Source organism: Mastomys coucha, unplaced genomic scaffold (assembly GCF_008632895.1).
Source record: "Mastomys coucha isolate ucsf_1 unplaced genomic scaffold, UCSF_Mcou_1 pScaffold12, whole genome shotgun sequence".
Classification (NCBI taxonomy): domain Eukaryota; kingdom Metazoa; phylum Chordata; class Mammalia; order Rodentia; family Muridae; genus Mastomys; species Mastomys coucha.
Genome location: NW_022196894.1, coordinates 41,561,307 through 41,581,944, shown reverse-complemented (window position 1 = coordinate 41,581,944; position 20,638 = coordinate 41,561,307). Strand labels below are relative to the sequence as shown.

The following is a 20,638-nucleotide window of genomic DNA, read 5'->3' as shown; positions in this document are numbered from 1 at the left end:
AGGAAGATTTGGGAAGAGTGGAATGTATTATATGAGAGAAGAAAAGGAAGAGAGAAAGAAAGGAAGAAAGAAAGAAGGGAAGAAAGAAAGGAAGAAAGGGGCAAAGAAAGAAAGAGAGAAAGAAAGAGAGAAAGGAAGGAAGGAGGGATGGAGAGAGTGAGAGGAGCTCTAGCGCAAGGTTGAATGTGCTAGATTGTGGTGGTAATGGAGGTAGAGGAGACAGCATGGAGGGTCGTGGGACAAAGAGGTTGCAGTGAGGATTTTGGAGACATGTTTGGGATTTCTCTTGGAAGTTCTTCCTGGGCCAGAAAAAAAAATTCTAGGAAGTAGACATTGTGTAGACTAATATACATGGTAGAGTCCATAGGTGCTTTATAGGTGCTAAACAGGTGTTTAATGGTAGAAGTGACAATGTGACTTTATAGTAAATCTATATGGAGTTAAAAGTCTTTGCAAGTCCCTGGGGAAATGTGGCAAAGAAGAGTGAGCAGTGAGGTAGGATTCAGTACAACTGGCTGCCTTTAATCAACTGGGGGCCACAGTTCTGAGCCTTAATTCTCTTTTATATAACTGAAGAAGGCAGAACCAATCACTCTCTGGAGACTGTGGATTTCCCATGCTACTGCTTAGGACCAGGACATGTCAGGAGAATGAGACCAGTATCTTAGGCTGGATTCAGAGAAGTTTAGGTGATCAGGTACACGCTCTAAACTCCCACCAGAAGCTTAGAGTCTACCAGAGAGACGATTTATGAACACTGTGCTTCCCTGCTTGTTATCTATTAAAAATAGGATTCATAGAGTTTAGTAGCCCCAAATCAGCTCTGAGATGGCTTCACGACAAATACTGTCAGAATTGAGAAATAAATTTAAGAGGTAGGAAAGTTATTCAGATGTAGTAGATGATTCATGGAGTAGGGTTAGATTCATCCTAGGATCTCCACTCCATCTTTTTCTTCCCACCTTCCTCCGACTCTCTTCTTTGGCAGGAAGCCATGTATCAACATGGGAGTCAGATGTTGTACATCCAAATCCACTTATTGATAATGCTTGACCTGCAGACAAATGTTTAACTGCCTTCTGTTCCGGTTTCTCCTTCTTTTAAATGATACCATTTACCTAAGGTTATTATAAAGGTTGGTTCACTTGATACTAAGAAAAGATACAAAGGGGCTGGAGGGATGGCTCAGTGATTAAGAGCACTTGCTCCTCTTTGAGTGGTCCTGGGTTCAGTTCCCAGTTCCAACATGGCAGCTTCAGTTCCAGATGATCCAAGGACCTCTTCTGACCTCGCAGACACCAAGCATGGATGTGGTGCACGTACATACACGCAGGCAAAACTCTCATACACATAAAATGAAATGAAATGAAAATTATCTGCTGTCACTCTTCCTCACAAAGGTATTGATACTGATGCTTAGATTTCTGCCTCTAGAGTTCTGATTTTTTTTTTTTAACATAGAATTCTGTAGTATCTTACCCAATAGGCTCTTCTGTTTTTATTTGCTTTGCATGGGGGAAACCTAGAAATCATAAACCTTTACTTTTACAGATTTAACTGTTCAGGTTTCAGCTTTGCTTGTAGCATAAACCTATCATTCCATACAGCACTAAGCATAAGAGGCAGTGGGCAGAGAGGATTCAGGTTTTCACACTGTGTTACAATACCAGTTATTATAGATAATAACACTTTTAAGTGCTGGAGTCAAAGCATTCAGGACTATCAGACAACTGACTCATTAGGATCAGAGGAATAAAGAGGGGAGGCAGAAGCCTTGGATTCTTTGTAAAGTTCTTGGGCTCTTTAAAGTTTTAACAGCACAGCAGCCACTATCTGTCATGCTAGATACTAATGCTCTTACAGGTAAATTTATTGAAGTTCAGGCTGACAGCTTTTCATAAATTATCCATAAATTTGATCTTGATTCTGCAATCAATAAGAAAGTAGCTTCTTTAGGTGAGAAGGTAAATGATGTGAGTATTCTAGCTCCTTCTAAATGCTATTTTGACTGGCATTTACAAATTATTCCTGGTGCATTTTTTTTTCCTTTGAGACACCACACCCAGCTTTTGCTACAGTTGTTAGATGTTTAAGATCTGACTAGGATTCTATAAAGTCTATCCATGTGATGGTTTGGAAAGCCATCCTCCCAGTACCCTCAGTATTGAGGTCCTTTGAGAGTCTAAGTAAGTCATTACCACCCACATGGGTAAAAGCAAAGGGAGACTGAAGTCTTTGAGGACAGCAGCTGCCTCAGTCATTGTTATCATTGCAGAGCCTGGGAGGCAGTAACACTTTCCAAACACCTGGCGGATATCAAGATCTGAAAGTTTTGGGTCTCTGTTAAGCAGATGGAAATTCCTGTGTAGGCAAACCTTCTAATGATAGATAGCACATGGAAGGCGCTCTCTGAACCACGAAGTTCAGCCATGACACTGCAGAGGGAATCGACTTACCTTCTTCACTTAAATGACTTCTCTTGAAAGATTCTAGAAACCAAGATGTCAGAATTGCCTTGATAAAGTCATGGACTAAAACCAAGGGCCCTCTTAGCCAGAGCTAATGTGTAAGGGTAGTAAGAGTAGAGACAAGGCCCCAAGTCCCAGTGTGGGACAGTGTCCCTTCTGGGTGAGAATTACCCTCACCTAATGCAACCAATTCTATTCCACACACTGGCTTTGCCTTTCATATTTCAGGACACAGTGAAGAAAACAAGCAAATGGGCCCCGTGGATGCTTAAGGTTAGTTGTGCTGACAGTTAATTACAGGCTTGAAAGAAGAGGAACTCAGTGCCCTACAAGACGGCTTCCTGGCTGTGACTCCAAGGACCCCTGGCAGGCCGAGATCGCTGAGACCTGCTCATTTTTCCTTCACTACACTGCATCATGTCTCCGATGACAATTTTCTGTGTGTGTCCCATACATTGCTTTTTTTTTTTTTCTTTTTAAATCAACTTCTCTCTGAATTGTTGCCTAGCACTTAGCAATTTGAAGACTGGCAGGATGAAGCCAGATGTAAGTTGGGGAGGTAGAACACTCTATCGTGGAGTAAAGTTTCTTATTCCTAACCCGGGTTGTCCGACTTCACCAATTTTCTTCGTACCACATGTACCAGAGGCCAGGGCAGTCATTCCAACCAGACCCCTGCTAGGCAGGGGTCCAAACTGCCTGGCATCTTGAAGTGGGTAAAGGGAGTGTGGTCTCCTCTCCTCCTTCAGCAGGACAGGATCTTGAGGAAGGCTTTGCGGAACTCCACGTTGAAGGTGGTATAGATTACAGGGTTCAGGGCACTGTTCACGTAGCCTAGCCATGTGGTGGCTCTGTAAAGCTCTGGGGACACGTGGCATGCCTGGCAGTGGGTATTAAGAACATGAGTCAAGAAGAAGGGCAGCCAGCAGACAATGAAGGCCCCTGGGTTGCAAAGAGAGAGAGAAGCTGGATGAAGAAGCTTACCACTTTCTTAGAACATGAAAAGCAACTTAGAAGTCATCTCTCTCCACTGGGCACTCGGCCAGGAGTTTGACATGCCGTTTACTTTCTGTTTGCTTAGCTTTTCTTTCACTCAGTGATTTGCCTTTCCTTTCATTGGTATTACCAATTTATTTTTTACAAGTCTGCAAAATAGGTATGATTAGACACACGTATGTCTCTGAAGTGACACCTATCCCAATGTCTTCCATCCACTTCAGGCCTTTGTTGCTGAATTAACTTTCTAGTTTGACCTTTAGGAATTTCTTGGCCAATCCTTTTTTTCCCCCCTTTTGCATTAAAATCAGATATTTGTTCAGTGACTTCCCATGCTGGGAGGATATCTGATAAAGGTGATAAGACCCTGAAAGATCCAATCAATCCAGTCCCTGTGCTCAGAAGAGTATGAGAATACTGAGGCTCTTCAGTAACACTGGCCGCGATGAAATCACCCTCAACTAATGTTTGTGACATCTATGATTCATCAACCTTTAATTAATTAGATGTTAGAATGTAGATTCTCTACTATGAAACTTAAAATTGGCCATATACATAGTGGAGAACTCAGTAAATACAGGATTATAGAAAGAGAAGAACCAACCACTACTGAAAGACGATTGCTTTTTGACACCTTGATGAATCTGTTTTGTCCTTCTATTCCTGTATTTAAATGATCTCGGCACCATCATACCATACAGCAGTAGAGTTTTGCCATCCTATTTTCTCCCTTATATTTTAAAGTAAGTAGATACTTATTAAATACCCAATGTGTGCCAGATATTTTGGTTCAATCATTATCATTCAATTTATACATTATAGTTCACTATGATAGCCCAAATTAAATGGTTTCATAAATCTTATTGAGGTTTTTTGAGTCTCCATCAGTGTTAATATTCATAAGAAACCTTTTCAGTTGTATTGTAGACATTTTATAATTCAATTTCCAATGTTCTTTAAAGGTGGCTATAATAACCCCCATTGCAGCACCCAGCTTCAACTCACCATCGAACCCAACCCAAACTAGCAACTCAGACTTACCGAGCACAATGACCACCATCTGGGTGGCCTTCTTCTCTCGCAGTGGTACACCCCGAGGCTGCAGGGGTCCCAGCTTCAGAGATGTGGATAACCTGCCATTGCTGAGTTTTCGAACCTCTAAGCTGAGCTTGGGTGCCATGGTGGGGCTTAAGGAGTTTCGAGTCCTCTCCACCTGGCTGATCTCTCCCGCTCCTTCGAAGCTTGGGTGCCTCAAGGCCGTGTCTTGGCAGATGCTGTAGTAGCGCTTCAGCTCCCCATGTGTCTGGCCAGGAGAAAGGGGCTGCAGGCGTGACAAGAGAGGGTCCTGGCATTTCTGGGGATATTGTTTGTCTTCTATGTGCTCCTGAAAGGGGAAGACAATGAAAAGCAAAGGGAGGAAACCCTGTGTACATCCTATAGGGGGAGTGGTAGGACCACAGAAAGTTACGGAAATCTGCTTCTGATTTTACAACTGAAAAGCAGTTACCCCATAGAGCATTCCATCATCTAGCAACCTGAGCAACCCGGGAGGAAGGCATCCAAGCACTGTAGTCTGGCCTTTCTGAATTAGAAAGACCTGGGTATAGCAATTAACATGTTAAGTGCCATCCAGGAGGTGTAGTAGGCAAAATTTGGAGTAAGGCTTCGAGTTCTTTTTGTTTGTTTGTTCTAATTTTCTTTCTTTCTTTCTTTCTTTCTTTCTTTCTTTCTTTCTTTCTTTCTTTCTTTCTTCTTTTTTTGCATTTTTTATTGGATATTTTATTTATTTACATTTCAAATGGTATCCCCTTTCTAGGTTTCCCCTCCGGAAACCCCCTATCCCATCCCCACTTCCCCTGCTTCTATGAGGGTGTTCCCCCACTCACTCACTCCTCTCCCCCTGGCATTCCCCTACACTGGGCATCCAGCCTTCACAGGACCAAGGGACTCTTTTCCCATTGATGTCTGACAAGGCCATCTTCTGCTACATATGTGTCTGGAGCCATGGGTCTCTCCATGTGTACTCTTTGGTTGGTGGTTTAGTCCCTGGGAGCTCTGGGTGGGTGTCTTGGGGGGATTCTGGTTGGTTGATATTGTTGTTCTTCCTATGGGGTTGCAAACCCCTTCAGCTCCTTCAGTCCTTTCTCTAACTCCTCCATTGAGGACCCTGTGCTCAGGCTTCGACCTTTAAACAAATAAATTATAGTTACAACCACTTATGAGATGTAAAGATATGGGCCTTGGATATTTGGCATTTGATTCTTAAGAGGGTATATGTGTATTTGATGGGAGCATATACATGAAATAAGATTGGCTACATATTGATAACTACTGAAGCTAGCTGAGAGTGACTCTGGGTTTGTTTTATCTCTTCATTTAAAATTGTTTTTAATTTGATTTTTCTTTTTTAAGATTGGGTGTCATATAGCTCAGACTGGCCTTGAATTTGCCAGGAAGTTTCTAATTCTCCTGCTTCTATCTCCCAGATACCTGGGGTTCTAGGTATCTGCCACATTTTTATTTTTGAAATTTTGAATATCAATATTTAAAAGAGGAAAAAGAAAAAGAAAGAAAACTAAAATTTGCACCATAACTTTCCTAGTCAGTACATGTTATCCTTCAGGAAGTTAACTGCCTTTTATTTCCATTGTAAGATAGAAAACACACTAGGAAAAAAAAGAATGCATTTTTGCCTGAGGAATGGGCTTGATACATGTGTGTTTGACATTTGAACTTTTCATATTTGAAAGATTAGACACATATGTCCATCATGAATAGGAAGTATATTCTGTAACTCCTACTACCGTAGTCATAAAAGCCAGCTATTCCTTCTTTCTCTGTCCTGCTCTCCAGGATAGATAGAAATTGGTACCTGAACCAAGGCCCAGAAAGAGGAGATTCACACTGTGAGCCTTTGGGTTGGAGACTTCAGAACTGTTGGTTTTTTTTCTGATGTGATTTCCTAATAATTAGCATTATGTTATTCCAATCTACAATCAAGACAATGTTTATGATTAAGGTGGCATCGATTATCTAAAAAAAAAAAAAAAATTACAACATTTAACTTCTAGTGTGTTTTAGTTGGGGGTTGGCGATTAGTTGGGAGTGCCTATGGAACAGGAGAATGCCTTGCTTCCATGACACTAATGTGAATATCTGTCCTACAAGAAGAGAATGATTCTTCCAAGATTCCATGCTGGTGAAGGTGTTTTCCAGTTTGCTCTGTACATCTTTAGCCCTACATCTGTAGCTGATGTATGAAACACTGATTCCTCTGTGGCTGGATGGCTGGTAGAAAAACTTTTCCCCCTAGATGACAGAACCTCATTTCCCACACTCCTGGCAACGCAGCCTCACGGCTCACCCATCCTTCCCGGGAAGTCAGCACTTCTCCTTTAGCTTTGGCATCTCCTCTGACCATGGATCTGCCATCTTCATTTTAAACATCTTATCTATCTGTTCTCATTTATATCGAGAGTCTCTAATTGCTACATCAGGCTCATGCACGGAGTTGTTAATTAATTACAGAGACTGGGACAAGGCTCAACTCTTCATCATTATCAGGGTTTGAAGTTTAATTCCTGACATGAGCTCTGGAAGAGGAACCCTGCTCTTGTATTTGACATCTTTAGCTTCTTTTCTGCACTCTGCTAGCTAGGTATGCCAAGGTCTGGCTCGAGTTAGAAAGGCAAGGCGTAGGGTGACTGTGAAATTGTCATGGTTTTGTACACCGTCAGTAACAATCAGAACACTTGGAAGTTTTATTTCTCTGGCTCTTCCCATGTGTCCACTGCATTGGAATCTTTTCTCCATCTACTGCAGGAGGCTCTGGATGGCATCCTCACACCACATCTGAAAGTCATTGACTCCAGTCATTGAGATCTATCCTACTAAGTCCTATGATTCCTGAGTGTCCTTGTTTGAAACCTGTTCTGAGACTTTACTCACGAAGACTCTGGAATCTTGGCACATATTACAAATACATGCGTGGGATCAGTGAGGAATTCTGCTTTGTGGTAGGAGTGAAATCAAGACAAATCAGCATCTTAGGGAAAGCTGTCTCTCTTTCCCCATGACCCAAGACACACCCACTTACCATTTGTCCCGTGGCATCTGACAGAAACCTGGCCCTTATTGAAAATTGCCTTATGGGATGCATCCGCAGACAGGAAGACTGGGGAGGGTTGAAGGAGAGACAATCAGTTGTGGGATAATCTCTACAAAATTGAACCATGTCAGATGTAATTATGGAGCATGACAGTCCTTGGAATGCAATTATTTCATATCCTAAGCCTTAGGTCGTGATCTCCTATTTCATGAGGACTGTTGTCTTTTTCTAGGCAGGTCTTAGAACTTTGACTTTGAGAGTCTGATCTACACAGGTTATCAGAGATTGAGCTAGATGCCCAAACTGGCTCTCTCTTTAAGACTAAACTCAATTCTTTCTTACCCTAGAAAGCCCTTTCCTGAGGCTTAGACATTTTTCTTAACCTGTAATACATTTAATATTTGGGTACTCCATTGCTTTCACTTCACATTTGGAAAACATCCCAATGGGTTCTGAGTTTTTCATTGTTTTGTGAGGAGGGGTAGAAGTGAGGTTTATTTTCATGTCCAGTTTCCAAGCTCCTTCAAGACAGTGGCAGTATAATATACTGGTCCTTTGGCTAGTTGGTTGGAAGTGATTGGTATTCATGGCAGGAAAACCACCATGTGGCAGGCAGCAATGTGAGCAAAATCTAAAGCTCAAGGAACTGTAAGATCAGTGTGAGGCTCCAAACTTCCTTTGTAGAGAGCCTAGAAAAAGCCATCTCCCAGGCTGGTCAGTACCTTGACACAAGGTCAGATCAGGAAGACAGGCAAAGGTGGATGATTCTTGGAATGAGTGGTTTAAGGACAGAAAGCACTGCACGGTACAACAGTCACAGTGAAAATGCTACCCTGCCCCCATCCTAGTTCAATAAAATCAGACCTTGTGGGACATCTGAATTGCTACGGGTGGAAGGTACTGAAGAGAGGTAGAACAATCTAGAAAGTATGCTATCGGCTTACCAAGAAAGGTGAGATCTTGGGAGTGTCAGTACACTCTCAATATTGCATTTCCTATCCTACAATGAGAGCCGGGTAGATGTGATGACATCTGTCTCCTAAGTGTGGATGCTGGCACCAGGCTCACAGATGGTCACATGGAGGCTGAGGGCTGCTGTGTCTCCCCCTAGCTCCTGCCAGGTGCTTACCTGCTGAGGGAAGCCAGGTCTGATGCTGATGCATTGGCTGTTCTGTCGAGTGAGGATTCGTTTTCTTTGCCTTTGCCTCAGGACCATGTAGATCCTAGCATAGACCAGGACAGTCACCCCAAAGGGAACATAGAAGGACACCACTGAAGAGTAAATGACAAAATCAGGGTTGGAGATGGAGCAGATGCTGGGATCCCCTGTGGGTGGGAGAAGGGGAGAAGGTAATAGAATTATCCTCAGTGTGGAGCATTGAGCATGAGCCCATATGACATGATATGGGAGTGTGGATGGGAGTATTTGGCCACCTATGTTGTCAGTGCCCTGAAGGAAGCAAGCTAATTCATCGTTGTACTTTTTGCAATTGACTTCAAAAAAAAAAAAAAAGTTTGTATTCCAGATACTGATCCGAACTGAGGCTGTGAAGATGAATAGGGTGGTGTCTGCTCTTGAAGGAGCAGACAGTCTAGCTAGATGGACGATCTCTTCCATGCAAATGGTCAGTTGTAACTCAGAGGAATGTAGCCTGGGCAGCTTAGGAGGGGCACAGAACGGGAGAGCAGAGGCTTCTGAGATGATGCCACACCCAGGAAAGAGTCTGCTGGTATGGAGGCATGAGCAGATGGCTGAAGGTTGTGACAGGAAAAGGTCTCTTTTGGATCCAGAGTGTGGATTCAAGGTGTGATGGGTGGTAGAGGAACAAAAGATGGGTATTTGGGTTTCCAGGGACACCTGGCACAGGATAGGATGGAAAGAGAGACAGGAAGAACGTGAATTCAAAAGGCTCCTTGTACTCTGGGCTATAGAGATGGCTCAGTGGTTATAAACAATTGCTGCTGTCACAGAGGACTGTTTCATTTTTCAACACCCACATGGTAGCTCACAACCACCTGTAACTCCAGTTCTAGGAGATCCATCACTGTTTTTCTGCCCTCTGTGGGTACTAGATATACATATGTACATGCTGGCACACACACATACACGTAAAGTAAAACTAAGTAAATGTTTAAAACATAAAGAGCTCTTGCCCCTAAGTTGTGGTCCAGAGTGTTCCTTCAACTTCTCTTTGGGAACGTCTATGATTTCAATTTCTTCACTAGAAGATGTTGAGATTCATCCAGTACTCAGGATAAGGGCAGAGACTTGCTCCATCTTGAAACAGAAATGGGTAGCAAGCTAACGTGTGCCAGGCAATAAACCAAGGATTTTATACACATGATCTTATCTAATCACCATGGGGGGGGGGCATTATTGTCTCTATTCTTAGATACACAGGCTGGAGTTCAGAAAGGTTCAGAAATGGCCTAAGGTGATGCAACCTGAAAGAACCAAGTGTGCCAACAGCTATTAACTGATAATGGAGGATGAGTCACAGAAGTGCCCTGTCCCTGGAGTTAAAGGAGGTGGAAAGTCAAAATTACAGAAGGAAGGTTGATTTGGGGGTTAGACTGGCTAGCGATGCATCCTGAGATGTGAGAGGACAGAAAGGGCAGTGACCACTTGGGCTCTAGCTCTGATTCTTGGTCTTCAGAAATAGGTTGAGGACAGAGAGCCTGGGGTGTGAGACCAGAAGGACCTGCTGCTTCGTAGCTGAGTGACCTGAGCATTGTCATCCGAGGTACGCAGCCTCAGCTTCACTCTTCACAAAAGGATAAAAATATTTCTTCCATAATATCTATGAGAAATAATGAAGATAAGTGGTTGCTATGATAATTATCATTGTTTAGTTGTTATATCACTGTTTATGCCATCTGAGCTTTTTGGACTTAAGATGGGATTGAAATTGAAGTTTGCAGAAAGACTCACAGGGAACAAGATTTGTGGGGAAGGGGAAGGGAGGAGAGAGGAGGGGAGGGGAGGAGAGAGAAGAGGAGGAAAGAGGAGAGAAGGGGAGAAGAGAGGAGGGAATGGGAGAAAAGGGAATGGGAGGGGAGGGGAGAGGAGGGAAGGAAGTGGGAGGGGAGAAGAGGGGAGGGCGGGGCAGGTCAGGGCAGGGAGAAACAATTAAAAGCTAAAGTGAAAAGAGAGTGTGTCCAGCACCCAGGGAGGCACTTCAGTGGCAGCACGGCCCAGCACCCTTGCAGGCTGCTCCCAAATCTTCTCATGCTGTTGGAGATGGCATGAAATTGATGCCTTTTCACCCGACCTTACATCAGCATCCCTTAGCAAGCAGCACATACGGCCCTGAGCAGTGATCACCAAACTGACATCTGCTGTTCTGGGGGACAATGAGTTGGGGGCAGGAATGGGGTGGCAGCTGGTGGGGCTTCTCAGTCCCTAGGGAGCCATGTAGTCGTGATCACTGAAGCTACTGAAGTCAGCTCGCCTGCTGTCACTGGCTGGCCCAGATCTCAGTGCCACCTGTGGTGAGGAGGAGTCTCAGCATGTGTTGGTAGGAAGGGGCCAGGGGACTTGTTTCCCAAGATTTAGCTCTTTGTCAGCCTTGCTGAGTGCTCCTCATTTGTCCTAGTATATTCGACCTCTCCCTTTCTCTGCCCTCCTTGGTACTGGGAGGCCAACTCTCATAAATGAACTACTTTTGAAAATAACCAAGTCGAAGGGTGTAGTATGCTTCTCTGTACACACACACACACACACACACACACACACACACACACACACACTTGTTACAAGCAGCACCTTTCAGGAATATTAGTGTTTACTTCAGAAGAGGGGATGGGGGCTCTGGAAATCCGGGGTAGGAGGCAGACTGACATAGATAGAAGTCTGTGTGTATCTCATTACACCTTATGAATGTTTTATCATGTGAAAGCATTTACTTTTCCATTAAAAACATTGCAACTGTGTGCATGAAAGAATGAGCATGAAGATGGAGCCAGGAGCTATGTCAGGGTCCTTGACTATCTTGGGCCTCATTTTCAACCCCTGAACTTGCTTCGCCATCCCTTCCTACATTCCCTGATGAGGTCAACTGCTGTCTGCACTCTGATCAGGCCTTGCAACCTCTTCCAGAATTCCTCCCAGCAGGCTGCATAGTCTCAGGTCTGCACAGGAGGCAGGGAGACACTGGAGTCAGGGACGGATGATGCTGTGGGAGGGCATCCAGTCATCAGGGCAGTAGGAGGCCTCACACAACAGAATCCTGAATGCCTCTCTATTAAGTCCTCAAGAGCTTGTTTGGGCAGCTGAGGCCCCCTCAGAAGGTATGGTGTCTTCGTCTGATGATTGATCTAAGGTAGTACTGTATGGAAGTAGGGTAGTTACTGAAAGGATATGTGGATGAAGACAAAACAAAAGAGGAAAATGTACAAATGAGCATATTTACGTAAGCACTCACTGGCTGCAGGATACTGGAGGTAGGCCACATAGGTATGGGGAATCTCTAATATCACTTTCTGAAATTGGAAAAAATGAGTGGCAGGGACCAAGGGCAAAGACACATCTACTTACTCAGCTTTATGAAGCACATGCTGCTTTCAGAGTTCCTATGCTGGGCAATAAGACACTAAAGAGGGCACCGAGAAGATGCTTCAGTGGGTGAAGTGCTTGCTGTACAATCAAAAGGATGTGCATTTGGATCCCCAGCATGCGTGACAGACAGGCGTGCCTGTGACCACAGTACTTGGGCTAGGGGTGGGGATAAGAGTGAGCAGACAATGTGAGACACTCTGACACTTACTGTCTAGCTGGTGTAGCCAAACCCGTGAGCTCCAGATTTACTTAGAAGTCCTGTCTTAAGCAATAAGGTAGAAAACAACACAGGAAGACCCCAAATTGAGTTTCTGCCATTTACACACGTGTACAATGTATACAAGCTTGTACAAGCACACACACACACTACACATACATACACACCACACAAGCACACACACACCACACACACACACATATATACCATACACACACACACCACACACACACATATATACCATACACACACACACCCATGCCCCCTCCACAGCATACACACAGACCATACATGCACACACACTGCACATGCACACACACACATATGCACACACAGCATACACATACATCACACATACACACACAACATACACACATACACTCAGAATACATATATACACAGCATATACACATACACACCATACACACAGACCATACACATACACACAATGCACATGCACACACACACACACACACACACACCATCCATACATACCACACATGTGCACACACACTAACTATATATACACACACCTCACTCACACATACACACACATACACCATACACACATACCATATGCTCGAACACCTCACATATGTACACACATACCCCAACACACCAAAAAACACACACACAGACACACACATCATATACACACATACCTCACATACTACACACAGACACACACATCTCACACTACACACACACACACACACACACACCATACACACATATCACACATACATCATACACACATACCACATACATACCATACACGATCACATAAAAAAAAAAAAAAGAAGAAGAGGCATGGAATAGCATCAGTAAGGAGGGTCTTGGGTCTCTGTGAGCTAGGCTGAGAACTTGAGTGATGAGTGATGTGAAGAGTGAGGTCAAGAGAAGGTCGACTTGAAAGACTGATGAACTTTAGACTTGTTGAGGAATTTGACCTGAAGTCAATTCCAAAGACGGAGATGCTGATGAATCTGATTTTAGGATGAGTCACTATCTTTCAAACAGTGCTTTTATTCTGCTTTTCAACTTTTTGAGCAACCAAGCTCCCTGGCTCCAAGGTTCTGAAAGCCAGGTGACATTTCTATTGCTAAAATCAAATAAATATCACTCTTTTTTTCTAAAGGAGCTGATAAGATTTTCTTAAGTTTAAGTCCCTTACCCAGAAGAATTTTTAAATCCTATCACTGGCTATTATGTATTCTTTCTAGAAATTTCTTTTTTAAAACACACACACACACACACACACACACACACACACACACACACACAATGGGGCTTTGATTTAACTGAAATTCAAATACTATTTTTCTTATCTGTGAAATGAAAGGACTGAGCTCACTGGGGATCTTTACTGTTGCCCTCTTGCTCCAGCACATGCCTTCCTCTGCATGGCTATAGGATGCTGATGTGATGGCTAGCTAGACTTCTGGGTTGCTGGTGAGGCTGGGGCAATACTGGTCGGCCAGGCCCCAAGGCCCCAGAACTCTCTCCCACCCTAGAACCTTCCTCCTGTTGCCCCTTTTCAAAGAATGGGAACAACTCGTTTTTCAAAGTAGCCAAGGTTCAGCTTGCCTCTGCGGTCTCTAATGGTCCAGCAACACAAGAGGCAGGCCAGAGCCTTAAACGAAAAGCACTTGTTACATTTCTTGAAGTCCAGCTATGCTGCAAATCAGGTGGAATTGACAAAGCCCAAGGCCCTTCCCATCTCTACTTGTCAGAGAAGGAGACTCAACAAACTGGTAGGAAAGAGTTATTTGTAATGGGCTTTTGAATGAACCTGTCAGTGGGGAAGTTGCTGAAAGGGCTACTTGGTAGTTTGAATGAGACTGGCCACCATGGACCCATATTTGAATGCCTGGTCATCAGGAAGTGGCACTTTTTGAAAAGATTAGGAGGCGTGGCCTTGTTGGAGGAAGTGAGTCATCGGAGCAAGTGTGGGTTTTAAGGTTTTAAATGCTCAAGCTAGGCCCAGTGTCTTGATCTCTGCCTGCGGATCAAGATGTAGCACTCAGCTACTTCTCCAGCGCCACACTTGCCTGCTGCCATGCTTCCTGCCATGATGATAATGGACTAAACCTCTGAAACTGTAAGCCAGCCCCAATTAAATGCTATCCTTTATAAGAGTTGCCTTGGTCATAGTGTCTCTTCACAGCAGCAGAACACTGACCAAGATCACATCTATCAGAAAGAAGAAGGTGCATCATGAGGATCAGACTGTGTCAAAGACCAAGGCTGGATTCTTTATGCCTGAGCTCTGTTCATGAATACCCTTCTAGGAAGGGACAGTTGATCTTTCCCGTGACCACCCAGAGAACCACCACTGTTTATATCTTCCTGAGAGCAGATGTTTCTTGCTTTTTTTTGTTTTGTTTTTGTTTTAGTTTTTTTGGTTTTTCGAGACAGGGTTTCTCTGTATAGCTCTGGCTGTCCTGGAACTCACTCTGTAGACCAGGCTGGCCTCGAACTCAGAAATCCACCTGCCTCTGCCTCCCAAGTGTTGGGATTAAAGGTATGAGCCACCACCACCCAGCTGTTCCTTGCTTTTTAAGGCACAGAAAACTTTCCATTACATAATCACAACAACAACACCAGCTAATACCTTCTGGGCCCTTATAATGGACACAATATGAGAATAATTGGAAGTTTTAGTACAGTGTTGCTAAGAAACTTAAAAACAAGAGAAAGCCTGGCTTGGCGGCAGAAGTGTGTAATCTCAGCTACTAGAGAGGCTAAGGCAGGCAGATTATAAATTCAAGGCCTTTCTGGGCAACCTAGTGAGACACTGTCTCAAAAATGAAGTCACACAAAATGACCTCCAAACATACAACCAACAAACCAACAAACACATTAAAAAAAGCATAAAACACAAAGTAAAAGAAAGCCCCCCCCCCCCAAGAGAAGCAGTAAGGTCGGTCTTCTGCTACACACATGCTAGGTCACAAGTCTTTTTTTTTGTCTTTTCAATTCTCAATTTGAATATCCTAGGACGATTTTCTGGGTTTTGTTTCTAGAACAATAATGATGTCACTGGTGTCACTGTGCTGCAATTAGCTCATCATTTTTGGCTTGCGATGTTGACATTAGCTGAGAACTCTGTCTACTGTCAGTCCTGGAGATGGCTTCAGCTGTTCTATGGATGTATGTGTGCCTGTGTGAAAGAGTCAAATCCTCTCTGCCAGCATCCCAGAATATGCAGGGGTACCAGCCTCAGCCCACAGGTGACATGTGCTGGGGGCCAAGAGGTAAGCAAAGCCTGGGTCAGGCAGTGACATCAGTTCCCACATGCGAGTCCCACTTACAGGGCTTTTGCTCACAGGAACGAGGTAATGTGTTGACTTAGCTCTCTGACTAACTCATAGGGCACATTCTAACACTGAGTACAAACGATATTTTAGTTTCCCATAGTTCCTATAGCCATTTCAATGGACAACACTATGTGGTCTGTACATGTGCTCCTGGGTATAAATTGTCATCAGTTAAAACAAAACAAAGTAACAAGTAGTGAAGAATAAGATGATAACACACTAAATTTTATGAACATTTTGAGTTAATCAGGAAAACATTTGTTGATAATCTGGTTTCTTAACCTTTAATGTATATGACAAACAAGACTGACCTTGAGAGGGTAGGGCAAGCTTGACACATTTGCACATGTTATCTCAGTTTAATCCCTGTTAAGTAGCAGGAGACTCTATACAGGATCTAGAGTAGATTGCATAATGTGTAGGGTAAGAGCCTAGAGATAATGAGGAAGGTAAGAGAGTATTTGCAGACTGGATGCAGACTGGAGAGATGGCTTAACTCCTCCAAAGGTCCTTGATTCCTTTCCTACCACCCATATGGTGACTCACAACTGTCTTTAACTCCAGTTCCAGGGCGTCCTGTGCCCTCTTCTAACCTTTGTGAGCATCATGCCTGACATACATACAGGCAAAACATTCAAGTACCTAAAATTTAGAAAATAAATTAATAACTTATTTACAGAAAAAATTAAAAGTCTAGATTTCTTATTTTGTCCATTTGGACTGGTTCATTCAAGTTCTACTATGTTCCAGTCTAAAAGTTTGCTTTGAAAAATCTCCTACATACCATATAAAGATATTTGCAGTTTCATTATAACTCTGAACATTAATAAGAAGGAGGATACATATATTGATATGTCATATCAAGTTCACATAGGTCAGGTAACTTCAGAGATTAAGTTTTGGGGCTTTTCTTTTTTTTATGTACAGGGCCTTTATAAAAACAAATATTGAAAACTTTGTAACTAAATATGCAGAATAAATATACATTTGAAGTTGTTCCTTTATGTGTCACTGTATTACAATCTTAAATTCATCAGTGAGGAAGCTGAGCTCAGAAGATTCCAGGTTTTGTCAAGGAGACAAAACCTTGGACCTAGAGCTTTCTGATGCTGGAGTCTCTAGACATCTTCCTCGGTGTGTGTGTTCTGACTTTTTAAAAATCATTGCCCAGGCCGGGCAGTGGTGGCACACACCTTTAATCCCAGCACTTGGGAGGCAGAGGCAGGTGGATTTCTGAGTTCGAGGCCAGTCTGGCCTACAGAGTAAGTTCCAGGACAGCCAGGGCTACACAGAGAAACCCTGTATCGAAAAAAAAAATCATTGTCCAGGATACAGTGCCTGGAAGATTGTTTATAAGTTGGAATTTGCCTGAATTTTTGCATAACAACATCTCAATAATATATGCATGTACATAAACAGGTGGCTTTGTGACTACTAAGAACATATAAATCAGGAATTCAAAAGTCTAGAATCTAGTAGGGATTGAATGAGCCAATCTAAATTGGCAAGAGTAAGAATTTTCCATGACACTACAACACTATTTATTCATGTTTTTTTCTTAGCAAACACACTTATTATGCATTTTCTTTAAAATTTTTAAAACTATTTTTTTTTAAAAATTGAGAATGTAATTACAAAAACTTCTCCTTCCTCTTTCTGTCATTATACATTTTCCTTTTTGATATTTCTTTTATTTTTTGAGATTATAATTATAGAATTTTCCTTCCCCTTCCTCTCATTATGCATTTCAGTAGCTTTCATTGAAAAGATGGATTTCATGAAGCTAAAAGATGTATGGTATGAGGGGTAAATGTGGGTTGGATTGATGTCATATGGTTAAAATCCAAATCATTTCAGATACAGACATTGCCATGCATCCATCCATCCATCCATCCATCCACTCATCCATCCATCTATCCATCCATCTCTCCACTCAGGAGATGTGCCATGTAACATCTATCAAATCCACAATTTTGCATATTAATAAAAATATGCATTCCAGAACTAGTTCTCAAATGTCAGGAATAATTCTTATTGGAGAATAACTTATTCTAGACTTTATGATATGTTACTTTGCATTGTATGCTGGTTCTGAATCATTACCTTTTCATTAGCAAACCCCGATTGTATTATTAACATAGTTTTATGTTTTAACCATTACATTTCTTCCAATGCATACAATGACATTTCTTTCAAAATAGGGATAAGACAGACTTTTCATGAGCTTGGTCAAAACTATTATTTTCATGACAATAATTGGTGAAGTCTTCCTCTATATTTAATTTAATCCTAATGATGGCCAAAGCTTCGAAGTCTACATATCCCCTTGATTATACTTAATAGGGATGGAAATCTTGGAGTGGGTACCACTTACAGCCACCCGGGTGTGATGTGAACTTAAAGAGTTCAGGAAGTGAAAGCAATAGTTTTACCTGTTGTGTTGAAACCAAACAGGAGAGGGCAGGACACAGCAAAGGCCAGCACCCACACAGCCGTAATCATGAGCGCCACACGGCGACAGGAGCTCTGCCCGGTGCCATGCTGATAGTGAACTGGCATGACCACCGCTGTGTACCTGTGAAAGGGAAAGGGCAGGTGAGAGGCAGGATGGGAGCAGTAGTTGAAAGAGCTTACTAGAGGGTGACTCACATTGAAACACATGACAAGAGAAAAGTTCCTGAGGTGAAGAGCATTAGGAAAAGTGATTACAGAAGAAGGAGCAGAAAGGATGTAAGGGCCAGATGGTGGGGAGGAGAGCCATGCAATGCTGTCATCCGGACATGAATGACGTGGCATGGTACTCATTAGCCCACTGCAGCAACGGGTACCCCGCATGAGACCTGCATAAGGCCAAGTCAACACAGTTAACATTCCAGCAGGCAGCACAGGGTTCAGAGGATTACAAAAGGGGAGAGGGAGGAAGAGAGGGGAGGGGAGAAAGAGGTGTGAGAGGAAAACCTCTCAGTGAGATGCAAAGAAAGGAGAGAGAGACAGGGAGAGAGAGGGAGAGGGAGACAGGGAGAGAGAGGGAGAGAGAAAGAGAGGGAGAGGGAGAGGGAGAGGGAGAAGGAGAGGGAGAGAGACAAGGAGGGGGGAGGGAGAGGGAGAGAGAGGGAGAGAAAGATCATGAAGGATGTGTAGAAGAAGGATGTGTTGGGGGTGTGGGATAGAGGAAGGCATAGGTTGAGGGTGGGTGTGCTCAAGATACAATGCATACATGTATCAAATTATAAAAATAAGAGATATTTTAAGAAGGAAAAATATTTTGAGTGAGATAACAGAAAAGCTAACAGAGATGAACTCGCTTGAAGATCCATAGAGAAAGGGAGAAAAAGAATAGTCAACAGAGAGCAGCAGTGAGTTGTAGGTGGTCTTCCTCTTGTTCCCCAGCATGACCCACAACCTGCCTTCTACTCGCAGACCCCATACTCTGAAGACTTTGGACGTGGATCTATGTACCTTCACGTTCTTCCAGTTTGCCAGGTGGCGTCAGTACTCTGTGTCCAAATGAGATGCTTATTCCCTGCTTGTATGTGAACAAACCTTCTACTCAGAGTGATGAGCATCCCAACTAAGAGAGGTTTGGAAAAGAGAACTAATATCCAAATGGAGGCTTATTTTGGAATCCACTTTGCATGCTCATGGTATGTTAGTCTTTTTCATGGCTGTGACAAATATCTGAGAGAAACCACTTCAAAGGAGAAAGGGTTATTTTGGGTCACAGTATTAGGGATTGGGTGGCTCCACTACTTTGGGAGTTCAGTGAGGCTGAACACTATGGTGGTAAGAGTATGTGGAAGAGGAGGCTGCTCATCTCAAGCATTCAGCAAGCAGAGAGGAGATCCAGGCAGGAGCCAGGGCCAGCAAATACCCTTCAAAGGCATTTCCTTAATGACCTGCTTCCTCTAAGTAGACTCCATCTTCCCAGTTCTGACACCTTCCAATAGTTCATCAGCGAGCAGGGCAGATCCCTTGAGATCTAATGGTCTTAGAATGCACACACAGACATTCCCAGGGGAGGCTCCCAACCTAATCAAACTGATAATCAGGACTGACCCCCCCACACACACACACACATACACAGTCAAAGTCTAGCCCTTAGTTTCATTGGCTAGTGCATCTTCTTCAGTTACTCTTCACTCATACTTCCACTGCTTGTTAGACTTCAGTGGACAAACTCAAGATGCTTGAAATAGACCCTGGCTTCCCACACCTGGCTCTATCAAGAAGTCCAGACGCAACTCCCAGAATCTTCCAGTTGCCCTTTGACCTTTCCATATCACTTTCTTACTTCCTCTTTTCACTTTCGATTCAGGGTTTATTCAGCCCCTGCTATATGTTATATATAGCATATGGTCTGCTCTATACAGGCCCCATTCTGGATGGATAGAGACCAGAGAAAGTGACATTGAACTCTATCCTCATTGCCCTTTGAATTCAGAGAAGGAAATGAATGATAAAGAATGCAAGCAAACATGTCAAGATAAAATGAAAAATACCATGAAGGAGGTGCATTGGGTGATGTGAGGGAGAATGACTGAAGAGGCAAGTTGAGGGAAACTGGGACAAGTGTGTGGTATCAGAGGGACTCAGCTGTTGTAGGCAGAAAGGCAATAGAGGCCATCAACGATCCATCGTGATCCTCTCTCCACTTAGCCTAAGTCTTCCTATGATCTGTTATCTGGGTGGTCTTTTGGCACCAAGTTGTTTACACCAATTTCATGATGTCTTCCCTAGCTAAAATCTCTGAGACAGAAGAACTCCAGGATTCTGCTGTGTATAATCCCTTTCCATTGTCCATGGGAGAGACCTGTGTGTATAATGTAACATCCCTCCATGGTTAGATTACTAATCCCTGGACTCTGGGTGAACCAAAAGGGAAATTGTTCTGAGAGAGCCTGACCTTATCTGCTGAACCTTAAAAGGGACTGAGTTGTTCGAAACTTCAAAGAGCTTCAAAGTATGAGAATT

General features: G+C 43.2%; 1 protein-coding gene across 3 annotated transcripts in view; it reads right to left on the bottom strand.

Moving 5' to 3' along the window:
- Positions 1–3,060: 3,060 nt before the first annotated feature.
- Positions 3,061–20,638, bottom strand: part of Drd3 (dopamine receptor D3) — a 52,778-nt gene continuing 35,200 nt past the window's right edge. Inside the window, exons 3-7 of one of the 3 annotated variants that reach the window (XM_031364693.1) lie at positions 18,100–18,242; positions 8,702–8,898; positions 7,561–7,638; positions 4,506–4,848; positions 3,061–3,410 (exon numbers count right to left, since the gene is read on the bottom strand). In XM_031364693.1, coding sequence (XP_031220553.1) covers positions 3,214–3,410; positions 4,506–4,848; positions 7,561–7,638; positions 8,702–8,898; positions 18,100–18,242 — 958 coding nt within the window. In that variant the 3' untranslated portion in view covers positions 3,061–3,213. The remainder of the gene's footprint in view (positions 3,411–4,505; positions 4,849–7,560; positions 7,639–8,701; positions 8,899–18,099; positions 18,243–20,638) is intronic. The other 2 variants (XM_031364695.1, XM_031364694.1) reach the window with 2 other exon arrangements.